Here is a 25,844-nt window from a genome sequence, read left to right on the forward strand (position 1 = left end):
CAAAGCTTGGTTATACTCAATGTTATCCTGACTATTCAAAAAGTTGAAATTAAAATCACAATGGTTATATTCAATGTCACCCTGTATATTTAAAAAGTAGTAACTGAAATTAAAAAAAAAAAAAATAGCTATACTCATGTTACCCTGCATATTTTTAAATTGGTAACTCAAATCAAAGAATGGTTAAACGTAGTGTTACCCTGCATATTTATAATCGAACAGAAATCAAATAATGGTTATACTCAATATTATCCTGTATATTTATAAAATTGGAGCTCAAATCAAAGAATGGTTATACTCAATGTCACCCTGCATGCTTATAAAGTGAAAATCAAATCAACTCATGGTTTATTTATGAAATAGTTATTAAATATAAGAACAAAAATATGGCCGTTTTTATGTAGGTACGCTATTTTCCGACAGAAGTCTTAAATGTGTCAGGTTTACGGAAATTCTACAAGTTAGCAATCACATAGCTTTTTTACGATGCATCATAATATTTTTCTAACTTTAATAATTTGCATTATATTTTCCTTTGACGTCATTATTTTTTACACCCAAACGAATAGAATAGATTTTTCTAAATATTTTCCCAAACAATTCTAACTACAATTAAAAGAGAAAAACAACAGACGTGATCTATCGTGGAAATGTTTCTTAAAAATATAAAAATTACAATAGTAAAAAATATTGATCTTAACGATGAATCGTTAGAATAGATTTTGAAATATCATTAAATATTTACTGATAAAAGACCATCGATATTTCACGATACGCGATGAAAATACATTCTAAAATAGTGACATAACATTGATGAAAAAAAATCTTTTTAATTAACAAGGCATCGTGATAATACATTTTAAAATATCGGCATCGCGATTTTTTGAAATATTGCTCTTTAACGATGAATCACGAGAACAGATTTTAAAATATTATTAAATATTTCATCTTAAAAGGATATCGATGTTTCTCGATACGCGGTGAGAATACATTCAAAAATATTGATATAACATTGATGAAAAAAAGTATTGCTAATTAACAATGTCTTGCGAGAATTCATGTTAAAATATCAGTATCGCGTTGAGAAAAAAATATCGATACGACATGAAATGACTTGAGAATAGATATTAAAATGTCAATATCGCGATGCCAAAAAAATTTTGCCATTTTACGATTTATGGTAAAAATAGCTATATAATATTGTGGAGTTAGAAAAGTATCGATTATTTTACGATACATCGTTCATATTTTTACCTGGAATACTCTGAAGTTGGGGAAATCGGGACGGAAGAAAGCAAAGTCTGTCAATTGATTCACAGGAAACCATTCGTCTTTTTTTTCAGAAGCCAGACCACTCACTTCAACCCGAATTGGTACTCTTAAATCACCATCCATCTGATAAGGAGTAGTCCATTTCTTTGCTGCAAAAATTATACAAAAACATTTTATTTTATAACCTTCGTTAAACAGCAGTTCCTATTTTGGGTTTACGACTACTAATCTTCAACTCTTTAACCCTGTAAGTTTGAACCCAATCCAAAAGACAAGTGAACTCCTAGATCAAGTACTGGGAGAAATTTGCATTCATTTTAGAATTTAAGAGGAACTAACCAGCATTTGTGTTATATGGAGAGAAAAACCACGAAAATCTCTTACGATTAACCTGAGCGCAAGGGGACTCTAAGTCAGTCTCGTGGTCTGTGAGAGCTGGGTGCGGAATTCGTATCGACCAGCCATCGCTGGGATTCGAACTCAGTTAATGTCATTTAAAGATGAATGCTCTATCCCCTGAGTCTCGCGCCCTAATAATTGAGAGAAACAGAAGTTGCAAGCCAATTTCAATACTTTCTGCAGCTGTGAGCTTAATTTTTTTTTCTTCATATAAAGGTGCCGAGCCGAACCTTGGGTTACATTATTTCTATGGAAGCTAGCCTTCTTCCCCTACGTTTATTCTTTGGTACAACATGTAATGGAAGCACCCACTAATGTTCAACTCCGTAGTCCGTAACTCCGTTGTAATTTTGAACCCAATCCAGATGTCTAGGGAACTCTTGGATCAAGTATTGGAAGAAATTTGCCTTCGTGGAGGACTTTTTGATGGAGCTAACCCGCATTTGCATTACATGATGAGAAAAAAATCTCGAAAATCTCTCACGGTTAGCCCGACGGTAGGGGAACTTCAACCCATGATCCGTCTACAATTGAGTATGCAATGAGTGTGGAAATGATTGCGGAACTGAGTTCGGAATTTACATCAACCAGCAGATCATTAAATCAAGAGTGATTAAGGTGGGCTATATTTCTATGTTGGGCGTTGTTTTGTATTTCACTAGTTATCAGGCTCTAAACGCCTAACGTTATTTTATGAACTTGTCGTTAACGTTCTTTTCATTTCTATTTTTTTTCTTTATACAATTAAAATTCAAAAAAAAAAATTCTAAGAATAATAATACTTAGTTAGCGATCGTGGAACGTGCGAACTCGATTTTAAATTTGAATGGCATACCATTTTTTTTTTTTTTTTCCAAATCTGCCTATGCCTTATACTTTTAGGAAAATAATCTCTCGTGTGCACTACGAAAAAAAAAAAAAAAGAAAAACGAAAAAAAGAAAAGAAAAGAAAAACGGAACACCTTGAATAATTTCTGATCTGGCGGTGGATTTTAACTTGCCTGGGCTCAAACTGAATGGTTTGAAAGCCCAATTTAATTCGCGCATTTAAAATATGATTTCCCAAGAACTATTCGGACGATTTCAGTTCAAAATAATATATCGCAATATAAAATTACATTTTTTAAAATGACGTAAATATTTGCGTATTTTACAATTTAAAATTTTACGGAAGAAAGTATGGAAGAAAGAAAGAGTTGTTATAAGTTATTGTTTTTTTAATTGAATTATCTTCGGATAAACAAATGCGTGCAAAAAATGTTCGATTCACTTAAAAAGTTTTCGAAAAATGGCGAAATGCGATAAAGAAGAATTAACATTAAGGGGTCTGAATTTTTGACTGCTCTTCTGACCAAACTATTGGGACCCTGTATTTTCAGGGCCAGAAACCCAAATCCATCGGTAAAAAGTTATGTTTATTTATAGAAAGTTTGTTTTTGTGTATTTTTTTCGTCACTTAAAATATCGTTAGTAATAATTAATTAGCATATTTAAAACGAGTCCGTTGAACTGTCAAGATTATTAGTACATGGAAATGAAGATGGTTTTTAGGTTCTTCTTTTCTTGCACTTTTCTAATTTCAAAATATTTTTTAAAAAAAATTTAAAAAGTTTTTTTTAAAAATTTACAACGTTTTATATTTCTTAAAACAGTTTTCAATTTGTAATCGAACCCATCTTTGAAAAGCTCTCTTCTCCCTGGACTATAGAATCGAGCTTCGAATATCACCCACCACCTTTTAAGGCCTCTGCCCTTCATATTGAATCCACAGTCGGAACGCGCAGACGATAGTTCGAACATTCTATGGAACATTTGGTAGTCGTGAAGAGTGGTGGGGTTTAAAGCAGGAAATCGGGGATAATAGAACACGACTGGGGGGAATATTGAATTCTTTTTATACATGTTTTTTGTATGCAAAAACCTGTGGAAGTATCTTCATTCAAATATTTTTACACATATTTATAAAACTCTTTTTCTTTAAAGATTAAATAACAGCGACCAATTAATTATTCTTTTAAATTAATTATTATTTTCATAATGATTAAAAAAGTTTTAGATTGTGAGATATAAAATTTTTTATGCTGGGTTAAACTGCATAAATTTAAAGATTAGAATTCAAAACATAAAGCAAGTTAGTTGAGTCATTTCTCGTGTAATAAAAATGCTAAAATACCACTTTTTTAAAACTTTTATATCACAGGAACTGTTAAACCGATTTCCTTTATTTAATTTTTCCTTTGAAATTAAGCAGTTGAACACTAAAAGTTATTGTATCAAGATAAAAAAAATCAAAAGTTGTGAATAGCAATTTGGGACCCAAATTATTTTTCTCCCTGACTATTATTTATTTATCCCCCTGACTAAACTATTGCGATAATATTTTCAAATCACGTTAACTTTTACGATTTGGTAGACAAAAATCTAAATTTGGCGGGAAGAAAGGGAATGCTTGTTTTTATTTGAAGAGAGTAAGATATTGTGTCTGATTTCGTAATTTGAATTATCGTCTGCACTAATTAGTATAAGCTACCTGAAGCATTAAAATTACTTCTCAGTGTGTGAATCCAATCATTATATCAAAAGTTATTCAAGACGTGTGTTTTTTTCTGTAAATATAGAGATTTTATGTCTTTTATTTTTTTTCTCTCTCATCATTCTTTTTAACGTTATGTATAAATAATAAAAAAATTAATGAATAAACAATAAATGAAAAGCTTTGAGTAAAATAATATTAGGCGATATTTCAAGTCCTCATCCTGTTTTGGGGTATTAATTTCTTCTGCGGTGTCTTCGAATCACGAAAAGAAGCACCGGAAAAACAGCTCTGAAAAAAAGCACCACTTTGACAATTATATGAATTTAGCGGCTGAATCTGAATTTAATATAATTAAATATTAACATGAATATCTTAAGATATTTTTTTTAAAAAAGAAGTAAGTAATATACAAAAATTATTTTGAAGTGAATGGCAGAGAACTTATAATATTCCTATATTCTTTTAATTGTATATAGATTAGAATAATTTTATCGTACATATTGGGGGGGGGGATATCAATCAGGAAGGAGGGTAATCTTGTGCTAAGTTATGAATATCAACAATATTAAAAAGTGTTTTATTTTGAAATAATTTTTAAGAAATTTACAAGTTGAAAAAGCATTATTTTTAAGAAAATATTATAACATAATACAATACGAATAATTGTTATCATTTAGAAAAATTTTCGAGCTGCTAATGCTGTTCAATCCTGTTGTTGAAATGTATGAAGAGTAAAAAATTATTTTTCCTAACTTTATATTAATCCTTTTATATTAATTAATAGATTTTTTATACAATTTTCAATCAAATTAATTTTGATTAAATATTTGGTTACATTAAATTCGGATTCAAGTATCAATCCCGAATCAAGTATGTCATTAAAATTTTGAACTTTAAAAGTAGTGATTTTTTGCGATACTTTTTTCCCGGATTTTTTTCCCCCAGTTTGCTCTTCATAGTGTTTTTTTTTCACACAGCTCTTTATCCGTTTAGCAAAGTGTTCACGGGCTTAGAGTATTCTCAGATTTTAAAAAAGCCGTGTTTTTATTTATTTTTATTATCTATTTCATTTAATTTATGTATTTATTCTTAAAAAGTGCTTAAATTCTTTAAAAGTGCTTAAATACAATAAAATTATATGTTACATTATAAAAAAAGTATACAAGTATTTTACGCCATTTTATAATATTATTTTGAGTTTACGACTACTAATGTTCAACTCTATAGCCTTGTAATGTTGAACCCAATCCAGAAGACAAGAAATTTCTTGGATCAAGTATTGGAGGAAATTTGCTTTCACGGAGGACTTGCTGATGGAACTAATCCGCATTTGCGTTACATAGAGAGAAAAGTCCCACGGTTAGCCTAACGGCAAGAGGACTCTAACCCATGATCTGTTTACTACTAAGGATATTTTACGTCAACACAAAGTCGGTGCGAGCTGGATGCGAAGTTCGCATCGACCAGCTATTGCTGGAATTCGAAGCCTCACCTCATTAAAAGCGAAAGTTCAGAAAGATCAGGAGGAAATCCCCTGGAGTGAAGCCATCTTTTTTAATTTTACAAAACGGCAATCATTATTTTATAAAAGGATGGTTCTAGTATGTTTTGATATTGTAATGGTTCTGTTCCTGCACATTTGATTATAAAAAAAAAAGCCGATTGTATAATCCAGAGGTTTTAAGTGATAGTCAGGGTCACTGTTCTAATCTAAAGCAAATTTTTTTAAACATCTCATAACATGACCACTGCGCTAAACTTTCCTATCAGGTATTTGCAACTAATCATATAAGCCACACTGGCTCAGAGGGACGAGTGTTTCTGAATGAGGTACCCTAAGTTCGAATCCCAGCGGTGGATGGTTGATGCGAATTCTGCTCTCAGTTCGCACTGACCTCAGTCATGACGTAAAAATAAAATTAATCATAGACAGATCATGAGTTAGAATCTCCTTGCCGTCGGGCATACCGGGGGAGGTTTTCGTGGTTTTCCCCACCGTGTAACACATATGCTGGTTATTTCCTTCAAAAAGTCCCCCACGAAAGCTAGTTGGTCCCAATGATTGATACAAAGCTCCCTTGTCTTCTGGGTTGGGTTCAAATTTGCAAGAATATGGAGTTGCATAACATTGGTATTCATAAACTCAGAATTGGGTAGGCAGTGTTCAACACCGGTTATAAAATAAAATAAAAACTAAATACGTGGCAGTGCAAGGCGTGTTAACGTTACACTTTTAAAAAAACTTGGGTTTATTATCTTGCTGACTCAATTTTCGGATCAGATTTAATTGGATACCGGCAAGCGACGTCTCATGTGTGTCGAACCTGATTGGTTATTTCAAACGTGACGTCACTTGCATGTATCCAAGTGGAGGGAGGGAATTATTAAGAATTACCTGCAAAATGCATGGTGTACACCAATTGGTTCATCTCATTGGTTAAATTATACCTCCATGCTTCGCAATTGATGTCTCTAATTATAGTCTCTCCCATATATTCCTATGGAAGAAGAAATCACTTATATACTTTCAAAAACATACATATATTCAAAGAGTCTAAAATAAACTAGGTGTTCTTAAATTTCCACTCTTAATATTTAGTTTTTGAATATTTGTCTTACAAGCTTGTCAGTTTGCTTAAAGTAATAGAGCAGTTTTACTATTTACCTAAAATACCAATAAAACACTTTGCATATGTATTAAGTAGAGTTGGAAAACTGTTCTTTTAATTTCAATTCATTGAAATAATAATAGATAATCTTTTCCCTTACTGGAAAAGATTTTCTGAAACTACGATAAATCTGTAGTGGAATTCCTTTCTAAAACTGCGCAAATTACTATAATACCAGTAATACGTATTGCCAAAATTAATAAAGCGTCATTAGCGTCAATATTAGTTTGGCTATTTTTTATAGTTCCCCTAAACGAAAAAGTACCTTTCTTCATTAATTTTGCCTTTGAGTACATAGTTTCTTTTATTCTTTTAAAATTTGCGTTAATACATATGACCATAATTACTTATGTATCATTGTCGTCAATATTGGTATGGCCATTTTTTACGGTTCCTCTAAAACTAATAAATACCTTTACTCAATTAATTTAACTTTTAAGTACATAGCTATTTTTACAGCTATGCACTTAATTTTATATAATTATTTAATTTTAATAGTTTAATAGTTTCTTTACGTATTTCCTAAACAAGTTAGTATCACATTTTTATCACTTTTACCTTACAATACGTAAAAAATTTTTTCATCGTTTCAATTGCCGCTAATTAATTGATTATTTAGTTTTATAGAAACAACTTTTAAAAGAGTTACTACCAAGGAAATGAACACGTGTTTTCAGATCACTTTAGGAATACTAATTGGGTAACGAAGTACGCCCATGCTCTGTACTGAAAAACAATTCAACCACGATAAGATGGCGGGAAAACTTAACAGAAGAGTTCATTTTTTTCATAGGTGGGGAAAGAAAGTTTTTCAAAATTTAAACGTATTTCTTTTTACAAGAATTCAACTGGCATACCATTTCGTTTTGTTGGTTAACTACGATAGAAAACTCTTTAGATAAGTTTTATTTTTATTCATTTCTTTTGTACAATGCTTAAAAAGTCTGTATCCGTTTCCCTTCGATTCTTAGTTTGCCTTTCGCTTCCACTTTCGTTATATCCTTCCTCTGAATCGCTGGAATTAAACACTTTGCTATCGCCCACTCGTGATAGCAGACTCAGATATTCAGAGCCTTACAATACACTTTAACGTTGTTTATCAAAGTTCTGTCGCCAAGGAAAATTTAGAAAGAAACCATAGTTTAAGTGCCTTACACTAGAAGCAATGGGATGATTTTAAACCATGTATATAATCTTACCGTGAAGAATTATCTAGTCTTTAGAACAGACAAATAACTTTAATATTGTAAAGTTAATAAACTGTTTTAAAATTCGCCAATTTGGCGACATTTTTCCACCTGCATAAAAATTATCAAAATTACTGCCTTATTCTAAGTTTTTACAAATTTTAATGAGCCCAAGTAATGCAGCAATGGAGTAAGTTTTTGAATATTAAGAAATTAGACCAAAAACGCTTTTCATTTTCACAAAACTGTGGCTTTTCACTAACTGGACATTTTGGGCCATTTTCAAAATAAGCGTAGACAGCGCTGACTTTAGATAGGCTGAACTTGAACTAACAGTCATGAGTAACAGTTACAAATCAGTTGTAAAAATGGCATATTATTAGCAAAAAAGCATCAATTCGTCTTACGACGGACCCTTCGAAAAGCAGCCTCAAGGAAGATATATCCCTTCCAAAAAAAAAATGTGTTTAAAAATAACTTCACTTTTAAGTTCTCAAAACACTTACAATTTTGTCTCTGTCAGCATCCGCCGTCCATAGAATAGCCGATGGACCAATGACGAGTGGTTCTTTATTTAACCATCCAGTGAAAATTGGTTCGTAGTCACGTATTGATTCATCTGTATCCCAAACCTGACAATTCGTTGCTGAAAAATGAAATGATCACCATTATTAGTAACACTTTATTAACATGATCGTACAAAAATATATGAAATCTAGCATGATTCATTTGTTTTCAAGTCAACTAGATGTTTTGACGTTAAATAAGAAAAAGATATAATCTCGTGATATAAAAAAATATATCTAATATTTATACAATAAAAGAAATGACTTTAAATTTAATGTAAGTAAACTAATTACATGGAATTCTGATGCTTCTAAAAACATTAATTTAAAAACCATTTTTCATCACATGAATAGATTTAAAAGAAATTGTAGCAATGTTTATTTATCAAAGGACGAACTCCTCCAAAATTTAAAAAAAAACAAAAAAAAACAACAGCAATGGATATCCAACTAATACATTTAAATTCTATATAAAATCGTTGAGGTTAATTGTATGTTATAATTAAAAATTTCTTTGCTAACTGAACTTATATTTTTACAATGTGCAAATCCAATTCGGGCAAATCCATGACAAAAAAATCTTCTTATATTTGATAAATAATTTTAAAATAAATCTTTTTTTTTAAATAAAAGTTTTTGTAAAATATGTTTTTTTTTCATTAAATGTAAATAATTTCTCTAAATTAAACCTTATTGACATTAAAATTTTAAAATAGTGAAGAGCAAAGCTTTTAGTCTGTCTAGTACCACCAAAATTGAAATTTTATGCCTTGCTGAAGCGCAATAGTGCATGAAACTGTCAGGCGATTATGATAAAGTGATTTTCAGGAGTGATATAATGCTTTTTCCTTTTTTTTAAAAAAAAAAAATTATACCTGTTTTTTTAAAACAAAATGAATTTCATACTCACAGTTAATTTCAAAGATCTGATCTGTGTCTTTATTGTAAATGGTGGTGGATTTCTCTCCTAGAGATATCACATTCACTCTTCCCCTAGGACCACCTGTTGAGTCAAAGTATTCAGATGCAAACGCCGACACTTGCTGAAAAAAATTATTGAAAAATTATTAACTAAATGGTATTTCTTTTTTCTTCTTATTTTTTAAGTAAAACTTAAATATATTTTTTTAAAACTTAACTTATTTATTTATTCATTTATCTATCAGTTATTTCTTTATCAATTAACTTATATACCACAAGTTATCGGTTTGTAAACTTATTTATTTATTTACAACCTGATTCCCAGATTCATTGATTTATTATTGACTTACTAATAAAACTCATTTAATTATCCTTTTACATACTCCCTAGGACCACCAAAGTGAATTTATTATTTTAAAGTGAATTATTAGTGAATTTGTGCATCACAAATTATAAATTTATCTACTTTTTATTTATCTATCAAGAAGCTTATTTTAGCGAACCACTGATAAGTCGATTCACTAATACGACTCTTTATGAATGAACGGACGTACTACAAGTAAAGAAATTCGTAAACATTTTTATTTATTTATTTACAAGCTGATTTTTTAACTCACTAATTTGTTGAGCATAAGTTAAAAAGATTCATTTATTTATTTATTTATTTATTTATTTACTCACTCTTTTTATCAATAAACTGGAGTACCACAAGTTAGGAATTCATAAACTTTTTCATTTATTTATTTACAAGCTGATTTGTCGACTCGCTCATGAGATTCTTTTCTTCTTTTTCTTATTCAACTCCTTATCAATGAACTTACGTACCATAGGTTATGAATATGTCAGGTTATGAAGCTTTTTTATTTATTTATTGACAAGCTGATTCGTTCACTCTTTGATTCGTGACTCTCTCATTGTTCTAATGAGACTCATTTTTTTTCCTTTACTCACTTCCTATATTTATAAACTGGCGTATCACAAATTGTAAATTTATAAACGTTTTTGTTACTTATCTACAAGCTGATTCACCGACTCACTAAAACGACTAATTTATTTCGTTATTTATTCTACTAATTATCATTGAATTGACGAATAGGTTATGAATTTATAAATAGGTTATGAATTTATGAACTTCTTTTATTTATATACAAACTGATTCGTCATTCTCTGATTTTTTTTAAAATTGCTAATAAAACTCATATGTTTTTTCCTTCACTCACTCCTTTATTTTTGAACTGACGTAACACAAGTTATGAACTTATAACCTTATTTATTTATTTATTTACAAGCTGATTTGTCGACTCACTAATGAGACTCATTTTTTCTTTCTTTACTCACTCTCTTAATTAATAAACTGATACAACACAAGTTATAAATTTATAAGCTTATTTATTTACTCATTTACTAACTTTAATTACCAACATTTTCGCAAAGCTGCCTTACACGCTTCTTTATTTACGTCACGAAAAAAGTAAAGTTAGAACAAAAAATTATGAAAATTTACCAGTTCTATATCTGTAAACTGGACATCAGTGTAATAAAAGGTATAATTCTGTATAGATGGAAATGGTGGAGTTTCTGAAACAAATAAATAACATCAAAATTCTATGATTGTACAGTGCGCAAAAGAAAGAAAACTATGAATAACTTTTAATATAATAAACGTATTTTCACGTGCTAGAACTCATGGTTCACGGGGGTGACCTCAAATAGGTTAATTAACTTGTTCGGACGATATTTAAAATTTCGAAATTAGACACAAAAATGTACTTTCTCTGAATAAACACTATTTCTTTTTCGATTGATTCGGATTCCTGACACTAAAAATATAACTCTTAATCCAACCAAATATAATAAAAACAATGGAAAATTATAAAAAATTATTTTTTGCTCTAAATTGGGTACTTGTACTCCAAGAAGAAGAAGATAACCCATACCCACACGCATAACCCATGACATCAGCGCCAGCTAATCTTTATCAATAAAATCGCGTATCAAAGTTCAGCAAAGTTCCTCTACATAACTTAGAAAGTTAATTAATGTTAAGTTAATTAAATGCAAAGCCGTGTCGCACATCGAATTTGTTGAAATAGAAACAATTCTTTCCCGTCTACTTCATTTAATTAACTTAGATTTATTATTTGTTTATGTATTTTATTACAACCGTGATATGTTTTTGTTTTGTGTACCTGGCAACTTCGATGCACAATAAGTTTGCTTATGTTTGTGAAAGACATGGCTGTCTTTGTGTTAAGCATTTGTGTAAATATATTGTGAAAGAGTTAAAATCTTCGTGAAAGAAAAGAATATATGCTGTGTCACTTAAGAGAATTAGTTTGGCTTACTCGAAATAGAAGGAAAAGAACAGTTGCTAACGTAAACAAATGCCCCATTTCAACAACCAATCAGGATCGAGATACCTACACGACGTCTCTTTCAGGTATTCCATTATCTTGGAGCAAGAGAATTTTGTAATTGTGTGTAAAAAATTTTCAATTGGAGTTAGAAGTTCTAAATTGTAATAATAAAAAAGTATAATTAACTACATTCGACAACTATCCTGATCGAAATATTAGAAATATGCTTTTCAGATTACGGCTACCTCTCATATTTTGAGGATAAGAAATCCAAATCTTATCCTCAAAATATGAGAAAAAAGGGTATGTTTCTTCAGAGAACTCACGTAGTTAACAGGGGAATCTGCATTCTGGGTGAAACAAGATTCCAATGTGTATGAATGACAATTCCCTTGTTATCGGCATAAGTTCCTCATAGGTCGTGAAAATGCATTTTGCCTTGATTTGTGTCTCTCGGCCATTACGATTTTTCTCGTTTTTTTTTCGCTTTTATTATTATTTAAATTTTTTGTGTCTCTCTCTGCTATCGTTGTTTTTCTACTTTTGTTTTTCGTCTTTGCATTCCATTTTTCTTTGGCAATTTTGCGTTTTCCTTTTCAAATCACTCTTGTTCCCTCATTCATGCGTAGCAAATCTTGAGAATGGGCGTCTATTCTTAAGTGCTCGAAACATGTTGAGTTTTTTTCAATCCTCATACTTTTAGAGCAAATAAAGCTTATATATCATCAAGTATTTATTCCCTTTTCTGTTTATTGGTTTTATTCATTTAAAAGTGACAGTATCATATATATTCGATTAAGTAGCACAATTTAATGACGTATAACTATTTTATTCTAATATTTTTTTAAAAAATTTATATGAGGAATTTTCATTTTACTAGAATTAAATGTAAACCAATTAGTTAATTTGATCGATGAAATTTGAAATTATTTTTATCTCTGAATTTTCATAATACTGCAATGTGATAAAAAAATCCAAAATATCGCTTTCAACAAATAATATCTGATCATAAATATGTTTCTGATAAGAAATAAAAGAGAACGATATACTTAACAATCGAATTCTAACTTTCTTCTATGAATTTTGATGTAGATAAAATGATAAGATTTCAATAAATAAAAGGAATTTTCTGGGGAGTTGTAAAACATTAACAATAAATAGATAACACCGTGTTCATAAAATTTTTCCTATGTAGGCGTTTCATCAAAGACCTTCAAAAAAAGATCGTAAAATAAGAATTTTACCCATTTATCCATCATTTATCTAAGATATTCAGAATTATATTAATAACTGCAAAAAGAAAGAAGTGGAAGCAAACCTTTTTAATTTATTTTAAAGTTTAATCGGTTTTTAATTTTAAGAAAAGACTAGACATCTTCCATTTTTCTCTTTCTGTTTTAAACAAGCGATTTTGTGTTGAATTAATATGTTTCGAAAGCAAACTTTTCATTCCAGTGCAAAATGTTTTCCACCGCTGCACCGACACCATTTTTTGTTGTAACTTTTTCATCAAAATGAAATATATATATAGAAATTTAGAATCTGATTAGTGCGTTTGAAGCAAAACGATCAAACCAGATACAGTAAGAATGCTCTCTTAAGTTTCTAAAAATCATGAATTACCTTTTAGTATTCTTTAGAATTTTAAAATTATTTACTGTAATTTTTTTTAGATAGAATTATTTAAAACATCGATAAAGAATTATTATTAAATAATCAATAATGATGTCACGTGAAAACTATGAATCAGATCGTTTGAAAAGTCGAACTTCAAACGATTGTTTACTTTTCAAATGTTGAAGAAATTTCAAGTCCGCTCCAAAAGCTCCAGATCGCGAAATTCACTTGATTAATGACCAACAATCACGGGGTAAGGGGGGGGGGAACCTCACAGTCATAAAAAAAGTAAAGCATTGGCATAGAGCCACAGTCCTTTACAATGTGCCTTAATTACTGTAAAATTATGGCTGATAGCAATATCATGATGGTTAAAAATAATTTTTATGTTATTTTTGATGAATAAAAAAATGAATTACCTATTTCATCTTGTGCTGTTGATGAAAGGATGAAACAGATGAGAAGAAGAGAGCTTAAAGCTCTCCCTAGATGAGACCACATCTTCTAATGTGAACACTAAAAAATAAATTGTTGGTTAAATTAAATAATATTTGTTATTTAAATTAGTTAAATAAGTAAGTTAAATTAACTAATAATTGTTAGTTAACTAATAATTGTTAGTTAAATAAATTGTTATTTAAGACCTTTTCATTCAGTAAATATTTTCGGAGCTTAGTCGATATTTGAAATGTTCGAGTCTGACTCCGAACTTTTTTGAGAGCTCGACTCCATCTCCGATTTTCTATGTCAAATTCCGTGCTTTAAATACGATTTGAGTTAAATGTATTTTTTTAAAATTACATTTTATATTTCGATATAGCAAATAAAAGAATAAATATATATATTAGTTCAAAATATGAAAATCGTGCAAAAGCATCATAAGAAAAGAGGCAGCTATTAGTATATCAGACTCGTACATTTTTAAACATCACGTGACTAGAAGATTCTTTCGAGAATATTCTGGAATTAGAAAACTATTACAAATATGACTCATACGATTAATTTGCATATCTTTTCAATTAATTTTTCATAAGAGCTAAGTAAATTTGTTTTTGGAATTTATGCACTTTTGTTAATATTTCTATTAAACATAGACTCAAAAGCTATGAATTAATTTGAAGTTATATTGTAATTTAAATATTCGGCATAATATTCAGTTAAGGAAGATTTTGTTCACATACTTATTATAAATATTTTTCTCGTTTTCATAAAATCAAGGAACTCATTTCTTCTTTGAAACTATTGAACATAATGTAGCTGGAGTTGGAGTTCTACTAATTTTTCCAACTTCTGCAAAAAATTTTGTATACTCCGACTCCACAGCCCTGGTTTATATTGTATGCATTGGAACAAAGTAAAAATGTAGTTACCAACTAAGTACTTAGTGATTTATTAATCACATTTTTACGTTTTAAGAAGAAATCTTTAAGTTTTAGAGAATTTAACCAAGATACGAAATCAGACTCAAAAACGTACTTTCTTTCATTTTACCTACCCTTTTTTCTCTATGGATTTTTGACCAAGTTGTAAGGTCAAGCACAGATCCAGAAAAATAAATAAATAATTCTCTGAAATTTAATATTTAACTTACTGGGAGATATTTTTTTTTAATTGTCGTTTAAGGTTGATAAGAGATATGAGCTAGAATAACTTCTTCTAAAATATTTTTTAAACTTTGCTTCTTTTTAAACTTTTGTTAAAAAAAGGGAATATCGTAATAAATAAAAATTTGTGTGCATATAAAAATATTTAAAAATGAATAATTATTTAAGTAGAAAAGAAATTTTTCAAAAAAATTTAAAAAATATTTTTATTTTGTCCTTTTTTTATTGTGTTAATCAATTGCTTTATTATTAGATTTTTTTCTGAAACAATTATACATCTTTCTATTGTGTGATATAAATGATATAAACATTTGTGTTTGGATCACATTTTTTTCCGGAACTAGGTAACATAAAGAAATTATTCTTAATTCTTGCTTAACCAAAAAAAATATCAATAATGACGACATGCTTCTATCACTATTCACTTCTTTTAAGAAGTGAGAATAATTGAGAAGTAGAAGTGAGAATAAATAAGTATGAGAATAAGAAGTGAGAAAAAATAAGCAAATTAAGACTTATCTGCCAATCATGATATTGATGAATGTTACGATGTTACTTATACATTTAGGGAAGTTATTTTAAAGAGTTTCTGGATAAAAGTAAAACATTTTAAAAGTTCGATTTTTGGCAATTTAATTATATAAAAGTCATCAACATATTGCAACTTCTCGTCAGTAAGTATGATTCTGGTCGCAGCTTAAAATGTATGCATAAGAAAATGGACATGACTCGAAGTACGTGGACATGATGGTAAGAAAATGGACACAGCAAAAATGTGCCTTTTCTATGTTCAATAAAATTTAACAACTTAGAGCGGAATTATATTTACTTTTTCTATTCGCTGCGTCTATTTTCTTAAACACGTGTTTTGAGCTGCAAAAGTTTTCGTAAGCACAAATTTCACGCTATGTTCATTTTCTTTTTGAGGACAAATTTGGGATTTGTGTTCATTTTCTTAACATGCATTTCAGGCTATGTCGATTTTCTTAAAAACGCATTTTAAGATGTGTCTATTTTCCTAAACACTTATTTTGAGCAGTGTCCATTTTCTTCAAAACGCATTTCAGGCTATTTCCATTTTCTTAAACACACATTTTCATCTATGCCCATTTTCTTAAAGATCCATTATGAGCTATGTTTTATTTCGTAAACACGCATTTCAGGCTGTGTCGATTTTCCTAAACACGCATTTTCAGCTGTGTCCATTTTCTTCAAAACGCATTTCAGGCTGTTTCCATTTTCTTAAACACACATTTTCAGCTATCCCCATTTTCATAAAGATCCATTATGAGCTATGTTCTATTTCCTAAACACGCATTTCAGGCTGTGTCGATTTTCCTAAACATGCATTCTGAGATGTGTCCATTTTCTTCAAAGCACATTTCAGGCTGTTTCCATTTTCTTAAACACACATTTTCAGCTATGCCCTTTTTCTTAAAGATCCATTATGAGCTATGTTCCATTTCTTAAACACGCATTTCAGGCTGTGTCGATTTCCCTAAACACGCATTTTGAGCTGTGTCCATTTTCTTCAAAACGCATTTCAGGCTATTTCCATTGTCTTAAACACACATTTTCAGCTATGCTCATTTCCTTAAAAATCCATTATGAACTGTTCTATTTCTTAAACACGCTTTTCAGGATGTGTCGATTTTCCTAAACATGCATTCTGAGATGTGTCCATTTTCTTAAACACCTTTTATTTTAAGGTGTGTAACTTTCTCTAATCCATTTCTTCTTCATCCTCTTGAACTTGGACCACTTTTTTAAGTTGTGTCCATATAGTAGCTACTGTCTACCAGAGTCATAAAAAGTCATAACCACTTTTAGATAAGAGGTGAGCAAAATGTGATTATTCAAATGAGCGATTCGTAATTTGTGTGCATTAAATGTAACGCATTGCGTGCACTAATGTACGGAAAGTATCGGGATTTTAAAAATCACGTAAAAATCTGTTGTAATAGTTCTCTAGAATATTTAAATGTGCAAAGTAATAGTCACAAATTGAGTATATCAAAACTAGCCTATTCAAATTCGCGCTTTTAAATTAGCTTGTTGTAATAAAACATCTTTAAAAAAATGTGGGTATTTCAATAGCTACGAAAAAATCGTAAAAGTAATTTTCCAAAGAGCGATCGACAACAATTAACGTAAATTTATGATGGCATCGTCGCAAATTGAGACCACCTAAAAAGTTATTACTCAAAGGTGCGAATCGATATGCTACTACCGTATTTAAAAAAAATCGGGATTTTTAAAACTATGTGAAATTCCACATTAATTACTCTAGAAAAAGCAATTGAATCAAAATATATCGAGATATAAAAATATTGAGATTTTAAAAAATCGTAAGAAAATTATCAAAAAAACGATAGAAGAAAATTTAGATTTATTATAAAATCGACGCAAACCAGGCTTATTTTATTCTATCGTATAACCTCTGTAACATGGTTGCCACTTTCAGCTACTAGGGTTTGATATTCTGCAAGCTATCTTCTATGTATTGGTGGCCCGCTGACGACCGCTAATCTAGAGTTCTAGATACCTTAGTCCAGTGTGCATGTCAAGTCAAGCAAAATAAGGGTATTAATGAATTTTATTGCTACCGATTTACTGATTCAGAAATTGATTTTAACGTTTTTTTTACTGTAAACATCAATGTAAACAATTATTTTAAATTTTGTTTTTGTTTTTTTAAAGCAGAAGAACGTGTTGAAACAATATTTCATGTCATAAGAGATTTATGTTATTACGTGATACAAATTTAAAAAAAAAAGCCGAAGCATCAACGGAAATAAAACAAAATTTATGATCTTTGGATCAATTAATAGACTAGGCGTAAGCAGCTGAGTGAGTAGGCATTGGTAGACATGACAACTAATTTCTGAAAGAAAAGTACTGTGCAAACTCTTCGGTGCTGTTCAAGAATGCGACATCTGGTGAATTATTTATACTTCTTCTTCTTCTTCTTAAGAAGTGCGACAGCCCAGGGTGGGCCCTAGACTTCTCCAGGAATTTCCTCTAACTGCCCCTCTGTTTCTCGCTGTCTTTCTGTTTTTCATTTTCAAATCGGGATCTTAGTCATGAAGTCAGCTAAGACTCAGCTAAGTCATGAAGTCAGCCGAAGCAAATATTAAAACTTTATATTGCCCGTTATAAACCTTTTTTCTAAATAAAAAAATGGCATTATCCCAAATGATGACACTGAGTGGGGACATTGATGAGAATTTACAGCTTTGAAATTTAATCATATCTACCATCCTGTTATAGTGGCAGATAGGAAACTACTGATATTTGTATATTTTTATTACCATCACAATTTATTATTTTTCAAAAATACTTATCCATCTCTTCTAAGCTTTCAAAGTCAAAATATTAAAAATGAAGAAGAACTTTGGACTACTTTCCTTGTAAAACCTCTAATGCTATAAGCTATTAATTTATACCACTATTACCGTTATTATTTAATAAAGATAACAAAATAACGACACACTTTGGAATACAACTTTTTCAAAGAAATATTTCCTTATTCTTTACAATTCAACTTAATGGTAGTTAAAACGGTAGCTAAAGTGATAAAAAGCTTTATCAAACTACTTCCGCTGTAAAGTTTTTAAATATCGTTATTAAAAATTTTTGTGTTTGGATTCATGTGTAAAAAATGTTATATATTCCTGTGTAAAAAATCGTATACATTAATGTGTTCATTACACTACATGTGTTCTATGTCTATGTCTACTATGTGTTCATTGTTCTACATTAATTTAAAAAAAAATTAATGTAAAAAAAATTCAATTTTTATAATCTCTTGAGAGCTAGCGAATAAAATATTCCGCTACATTTGATGTAATTTTATAACTTTAAAAAAAAAAGAATGTTTTAAGATTAATTTTTTCTGTTTGTTCTGTTTTTCTGTTGTTTCTTTACAGCAGGAATGTCCATGCAAAAGTATAATTGGTAGGTGTTTAAATTTTAATTTTACATGGGCAATCGTACCCTTGTGGGTTTTTAATTACAATGAAAAAATATAAGAAGGGTATGAAATTGGATTTAAGCAATTTTATGGCATATATGCATCTTGTTATTTGAACGTAGTGGATTTTAATGTATTAGGGGGTCCGGAAAGTAATGTCATTTCGGTGCATTCGTTAGTCTTAAAAACCAATTAATTTGTTTCGATCCATTTCAATTTATTTTCGATCCGGCACTGATAGGTTGTTGCTAACGAGGGTGAATGCATTATTGATTAAAAATAAAACCTTGATAACCAATATCAAATGCACCGAAACGACCTTACTTTCCGGTCCTCTTATATGATCGAAATGTGAAGAAATACACTATAAAAAATATCCTACAATGTACAAAAATGCTAAAAATTAAAATGTTTCATTTTATCACATAATAAATGAAAAACTTTAAAAAAAAATTAATTAGATTTAATTAATTGAATTTTTTAAAACAAAGTGAGATTTTCATCAGGTGAATTTATTTTCTGAGTTACATCTTTCTCAGTAAAACTCGTATTTAGCGTCATTACTTAAATCTTTGGTCTGTAATAATATAAAATCTAAATAAAAGAAATCAGTTAATCATTTTATTAAAAAGTTAAAAGAAGGGTAAGCATAAAAGTTTGCTTACCTAACAAGTACAAAAGTAAGTTTTTTCTTGTGATTAAATGCAATGTTTAATGAAAATTTTTTTTAAATATATTACAAAAAACAATTGTTACCAAGTTTTGGAAAATATAGTCCAAGTGAGAGTCCCTTAAACTTGACAGAAGCGATCCCTTGGATGTTGCCTACAGGACAAAATTGGGCTGATCCTGAATTCCACCCACCGAAGAATAATCTAGGGACTTTGTCATCTAACCCACATAACAGCGCATGTGTTCTATTGTTCTTTTTCTCAAATATTTATCACCTTTTTTTAGTTATTTAATTGATAACCCAATAATTACGTTGTGGCTTCTACATTGTCTTTTAAAAAATTTCATTCGGTAGATAAGACCTTCTCTATTGTAGAAAACTTTCCCCCTACAATACGTTTGGTACACGATAAGATATCGATTAATCCTCTTGATTAAAATAATTGATATTAATAACGATTTTGAATAAAGTGCTCGAAAATGCAAGATGGAATAAAACCATTTATTCAATGTGAGATATTAAGTACACAAATAAATATTGCGGCTGTTTGTTTACATATGTTTTGGTATAATTTCGATATTTTATTTTTAAATTAAAATTTATTTTCACCTTTAAAATTTTAAAATTTTCTAGATGATAACAAAATAACAATTAATTAAACGGAATTCTGCGTTTTTTTCTTTTTTTCTTTTTAAATTATGTTAGCGCACTTCCATTTTATTTTTAGATCTTTACACAATTAATGCATATTTATGCTTGAAATGCTTATTTATATATCGCGATGTTCAAAATCCTTATAAATCGAATTACACTTATGTCCACAAATTAAGGATAATTAAAAATTACACAGAAATTAAACTTTGAAGTAAAAATTTCCCCTGTGAAATCATCACACCCATCTTCAAAAATTGACTTGTGTGATGTTTTCCGACGAGTCTAGGTTTAGCGGTCTGATTTACGGCGAACTTTCATATGGAAAACGCCGGGTACCTGTTACCACCAAGACAACAATATTGAACTACATTGTTACGATGGTGCAGGATTGCTAGTGTTGGATGGAATAATGCTGTTCTCCAGAGAATATCTCATCATCATCATGATCATCATCAATGGCTCGACAGGGTGGCATCAATGGCTTATCATCAAGGTGGGCCTTGACCTTCTGAAGAAAATTTTCCAGACTAACCTTTTTCCTGCTAATGTTTTCCAGTTTTTAGTTGTTAAGACCAAAAGGTCTTTTTCTAGGCCATCTATCCATCTCAAATTCGGCCTGCTTCTTTTTCGTGAGCCAACTCGTCTGGCATTGAGAACTCTTTTTGTGGTACCATCTTCGTCCATTCTGATAACGTGGTCTGCCCATTTAATTCTTTGTCGTTTAATAAAGTTAATAACGTCAGATTCATTATGTTATATGAGTGCTGCAGAACAGATCTGCATATTAAAATCAGAATCATAACAGACCACATTTACCGCAACATCATTTTTAGAACAACATGTACGTTTATTTAGAGGTGCCATGGGTGTAGAATTTGCGTTTATGGATGAACGGCGGTCCTCGCCAAGGAAGCATCGTAAATGAATGCCTTTAATTTTAAAATATCCCCCGTAAGGAATGGCCAGCATTCTCACCTGATTGAATTCGATAAGGCATGTGTGGGCTATGCTTGGCAGACGAGTCGTAGCCCGTTAACCAACTCCTACATGTGTATTGGAAATTCGGAGGGCATGTATGTTGAGTTGAGTAATATTTCCCCCGATCAGCTCAAAAATTTGATACTCAGCATGCCTAGGCGTTGCACAGACTGTATTTCATCGCATGAGACATTCACAATGCATTAATTATCATACCAGTTAAGTATTTGCGGAAGACCTATTTCTTATAATTTCGCCAGGGAGCAAGAATTGCATTTTTTAGACTGTTACCGTGAATCTAAATCAAGAGAATGTCGACTTTCATCGGTGAATTCACCGGCTGAGGATAGCCCAGTTAGAAGCATACTGGGTACTCAACATTTTTAAAAAAATTGATTTAAGACATAGCAGAACAAATATATACCGGGCAGGGGAGTGGCACTGAACCTTAAAGAAAACATTGATGAAGGACATACCGGGCAAATGTATACCGGGCAGTGGCACTTAACTAGATCTAGTATATATTTCGGACATTTACCAACGAGGCTACGTGATTGTCAACTTTCACCGGTGGACGTCAACAATTACAAATTTCACAATAACACAAATACCCTTTTTTAGTTCTTTCACTTTTGTTTAATAAATGGGCTTTATTAATTAGCCACGTTTGCTTTATTTCTGAACCATTATTTTCCGGAGCTAGAATTCTTCCGCAAAAAGAACACGAAAAATGACCTTTTTGCTCGTGAAATACTTCAGCAACACATACTTCACAGCCTGCTTATAGGGGGACCGATTTGTATTTCCATAGATCTTTAATTTTGATCAGAGCCAGTGAACCATCAATCTCCAATTCGAAATACTCAGAGGTATGACCTGTCTTGAAAACATGGAGGACATTGTGACCCGACATTTTTAACGACATTTACTACGCGGGGAGGCTTCGGTGACCGGCGAGGATCGAACTCACGGCATCATGGACATGGGTCTAACGCCTATCAACCAGGCTATCCCTGCCATTTATATTTCTAGGTGTCTGATATAATACAATTAATAACTTGTTAGTATGTTTTATTCAGCATTAAACTAATATTTAATGATTTTACAAACATTTTTACAAAATTTAAACTTTTAAAAATATAAATGATAGATGTTTTATTTTTATTACTTTTTATTCTAACATATGAGTTATTTAAAAAAAAAGGCTGTAAAAATTTATTTATTTATTTAATAACAAATTTTTTAAGTGTTTGTTAATTTAAGTTATGAAAAGTTAAGCAAAATTACAACATAATTCTTGTCAAAAAAACTTAATATTTTTTTTACAGTAATCAATTTGTTCTTTCTTTCTATGTTTCATACTATATTAATGTAACTTAATGTAATATTTTAACTTTTAATCTCCGTATACCCCTGGAGTGGGTCGGGGTTCTATTTATCTTATCTCTACAATATAAATGAAATTTACTTCCAAAATTAAATTTTATAATAATTTAAAATATTTGCTTCAAAAAATTAAGTCAGTTTATTTATTTTTTTAATAATTCCGATATCTTTATTAAAAAATAGCTGTGCTACGAATCAACGACAGATTAAAACATTTTAAAATTTGATACATAAATCAACTGAAAATTTCAGGAGGCATCTTTTACACTAACGGCAACTTTTTACCCTAACCAAGGTTTTATACCTTGTTTTTAAATTAAAAATTTAATGCAGCTTCAATTCAATACAGTGAAATGCTTTAATTAAAGCTTCAATTCAATACAGATTTAACAGATTTTGCCCTTGAAAGCATAATCATTGCGGAGCAAAAGTACCGGACTTCGGTGTTTGGGTGGCTAGTTATATATTAGATGTTAATTTTTTGGCGATTTATTCCTTTACAGAAATCTGAACGATAAAGTGAGTTTTAAACTCCTACAATGTAAATTAATTACCAGTATTATATGTTTCTTGGATCCGTAACAATCTTGTAAAAACAGCTATTGATTTAATTTTTTGTTGTTGATAAAATGACTAATTTAATAAAATCTACCAAGGGATTTGTGCAAACGGACACAATATGAATTTACTTTCATTCATTAGTTTATTATTAAAAAAACTCTCATAAAAGATGTTTGAAGCGCTGAATCAAATGTCCATTTTCCTAAAAATTCATTTCGAGCTGTGTCCATTTTCGTAAACATTCTTTACAAGCTACGTCCATTTTCATAAGCATTCATTTCGAGTTGTGCCTATTTTTATAAACACTCCTTTCAAGCTGTGTCCATTTTCATAAACACTTATTTCGAGATGTGTCCATTTTCACAAACACTCATTTCGAGCTCTGCCCATTTTCATAGACTTATTTCGAGCTCTGCCCATTTTCATAAACACTCATTTCGACCTTTGTCCGTTTTCACAAACACTCATTTCAAGATATGTTCATTTTCATAAACACTCAACTTGAGCTGTTTCTATTTTAATAAACGCTCCTTTCGAGTTGCGTTAATTTTTACACATTTCGAGCTGCGTCCATATTTAAAAACTCAACAGCAATCTGTCATTAATAATCAATAGACTTTTTTTTAGTCAATTTTAAATCTCCCTTCATAAATTTAAAAATAATAATAATTTAAACTTTTAACAGTTTAGGTTAACAATAAGGTTTGGAAATGAGTTCGTGATTAATAAATTGAAACACATTTGTTTTTAAAATTGAGACATCTCGAGTCACGTTTATTTTAGTAAAACTTTAGAAAAATTTACCTGCCATTTTTTTTTTATTTCTGTAAATAGAAATTTTTGAAAACATATTTCCATACCGATACATTTCTATACCTATACATTTTCTATACCTTAATTGCAACCAAATTTCAAAGGAATCTTTTAATTATTTTTAGAAAAAATTTGAGTAAATTGTAGGGACTTTTTATTAAAAAGTGTTTCAATTGACATCTTCAGAACTTTTCATTCCTTTGAATATTGTCATTTAAGGGATTTTGTATTTACTTAAAAATGTGATATTTCATTTGTATTTATCACCCGGTATATTTTTAATATATATTTTAAGATTACTTTGAATATGTCTTTCATAAGTTTGAAATGTATTGAAAATCGTAATCTATTGCCATAATTTTGCGCTCACCACTCACTCAAAATATGTTTTAAAAAAATGAAGAAACAAATGTTTTATCAACGATAGATTTAGAACTATCGAAACAAAGATAAGTGTGTATTATTAAACAATGTATAATATTGTGTCAGAACTGATAAGAGTTGATAATCATAACCTTTTTGAATATACTTGAACTTGGATAAGGTTTTCAAATTTATGGAGTAAAACATAATGGAAGTAAAGCATAATGGAAAAAATCCTATGATCTAATACAGCGATTACCAAATGGTGTTCAGCGGAACTCTAGAGTTCCGCGGAAGAGTAGAAAGGGTTCTGCGAGTTGGGTTTTTTTTTATATAATCAATGCTGATTTTTGAAATCTCACTATATATTTAAATCCAACCAATAATTCATAAATTACTTGATATTTCGGAATTTTTGGTCTTTATGGAATTATTTCAAATCAGTTGTGTATGAATTGAAATGGCATTTAAAAAAAAAAGCGTAATACAGTCGGATCTCCACTTAACGCTAAATCCCGATAAAAAGTTCGTTATATGGAAAATTCGTTAAATAGAAAATCACCTTTTGAAATACTTAAACTTACTTACTTTTACATACACAAAACAGGTTTTAAATTTATAAATACTAGACATAATTAAAATAGTAATATATATATATATATATATATATATATATATATATATATATATATATATATATATATATATATATATATATATATATGTACATATATATATATTATTGAAAAAATCTTTTACAGGTTGTGCACAATTGCTTTAATAAACTTTAATTAAAAAGTCAAGGTTCCGTCGTAAGAAGATTGATAGTTTAGGGTTCCGTAGCTGAAAAAAATTTGAAACATTGTTGACAGGGAGTGTCATACAATGTCTTTTCTTTCAACAATCGAAAGTAAGAGACCAGTCTTTAGATCATGAACTTCAGTTTCATTCATATGAATGCTGAATCTCTTGTTGGCGAGATTAGTACCTTTCAAAAAATGTTGATTGCAGAATTTTATTTTATAACCAGAGCTGAGCAGCCGACCCGATTCTAAATTTTCTCAACTCAGTAACCCTGATATTTTGAACCCGACCCAGAAGGCAAACGAACTTCTGGATCAAACATTAGGACGAACTAGCCTTCGTGGAAGATTTTTTGATGGGATTAACTCACATTTGCATTGCACGGTGAGGAAAATGATGGTTAGCCCGACGGCAAGGGGATTCTAGCCCACTATCCGTCTCCACTGAGAATATCATACGTCAGTACTTTGGTTGATGTGAACCGAGATCCTGAATCTACCTGCCACAGCAG

At 30.1% G+C, this 25,844-nt stretch overlaps 1 protein-coding gene across 2 annotated transcripts in view; it reads right to left on the minus strand.

Moving 5' to 3' along the window:
- Positions 1-20,133, minus strand: part of LOC107451555 (uncharacterized) — a 52,331-nt gene extending 32,198 nt beyond the window's left edge. Inside the window, exons 1-7 of one of the 2 annotated variants that reach the window (XM_087152364.1) lie at positions 19,858-20,133; positions 13,944-14,040; positions 11,055-11,128; positions 9,540-9,672; positions 8,570-8,709; positions 6,603-6,705; positions 1,255-1,421 (exon numbers count right to left, since the gene is read on the minus strand). In XM_087152364.1, the coding sequence (XP_087008490.1) occupies positions 1,255-1,421; positions 6,603-6,705; positions 8,570-8,709; positions 9,540-9,672; positions 11,055-11,128; positions 13,944-14,025 (699 nt within the window). In that variant the 5' untranslated portion in view covers positions 14,026-14,040; positions 19,858-20,133. Of the gene's footprint in view, positions 1-1,254; positions 1,422-6,602; positions 6,706-8,569; positions 8,710-9,539; positions 9,673-11,054; positions 11,129-13,943; positions 14,041-19,766 lie in introns of both variants that reach the window. The other variant, XM_087152365.1, reaches the window with a different exon arrangement.
- Positions 20,134-25,844: the final 5,711 nt, after the last annotated feature.

The sequence above is a fragment of the Parasteatoda tepidariorum genome, chromosome 9 (genome assembly GCF_982258835.1).
Source record: "Parasteatoda tepidariorum strain Cologne lab strain chromosome 9, Ptep-v5.0, whole genome shotgun sequence".
Classification (NCBI taxonomy): domain Eukaryota; kingdom Metazoa; phylum Arthropoda; class Arachnida; order Araneae; family Theridiidae; genus Parasteatoda; species Parasteatoda tepidariorum.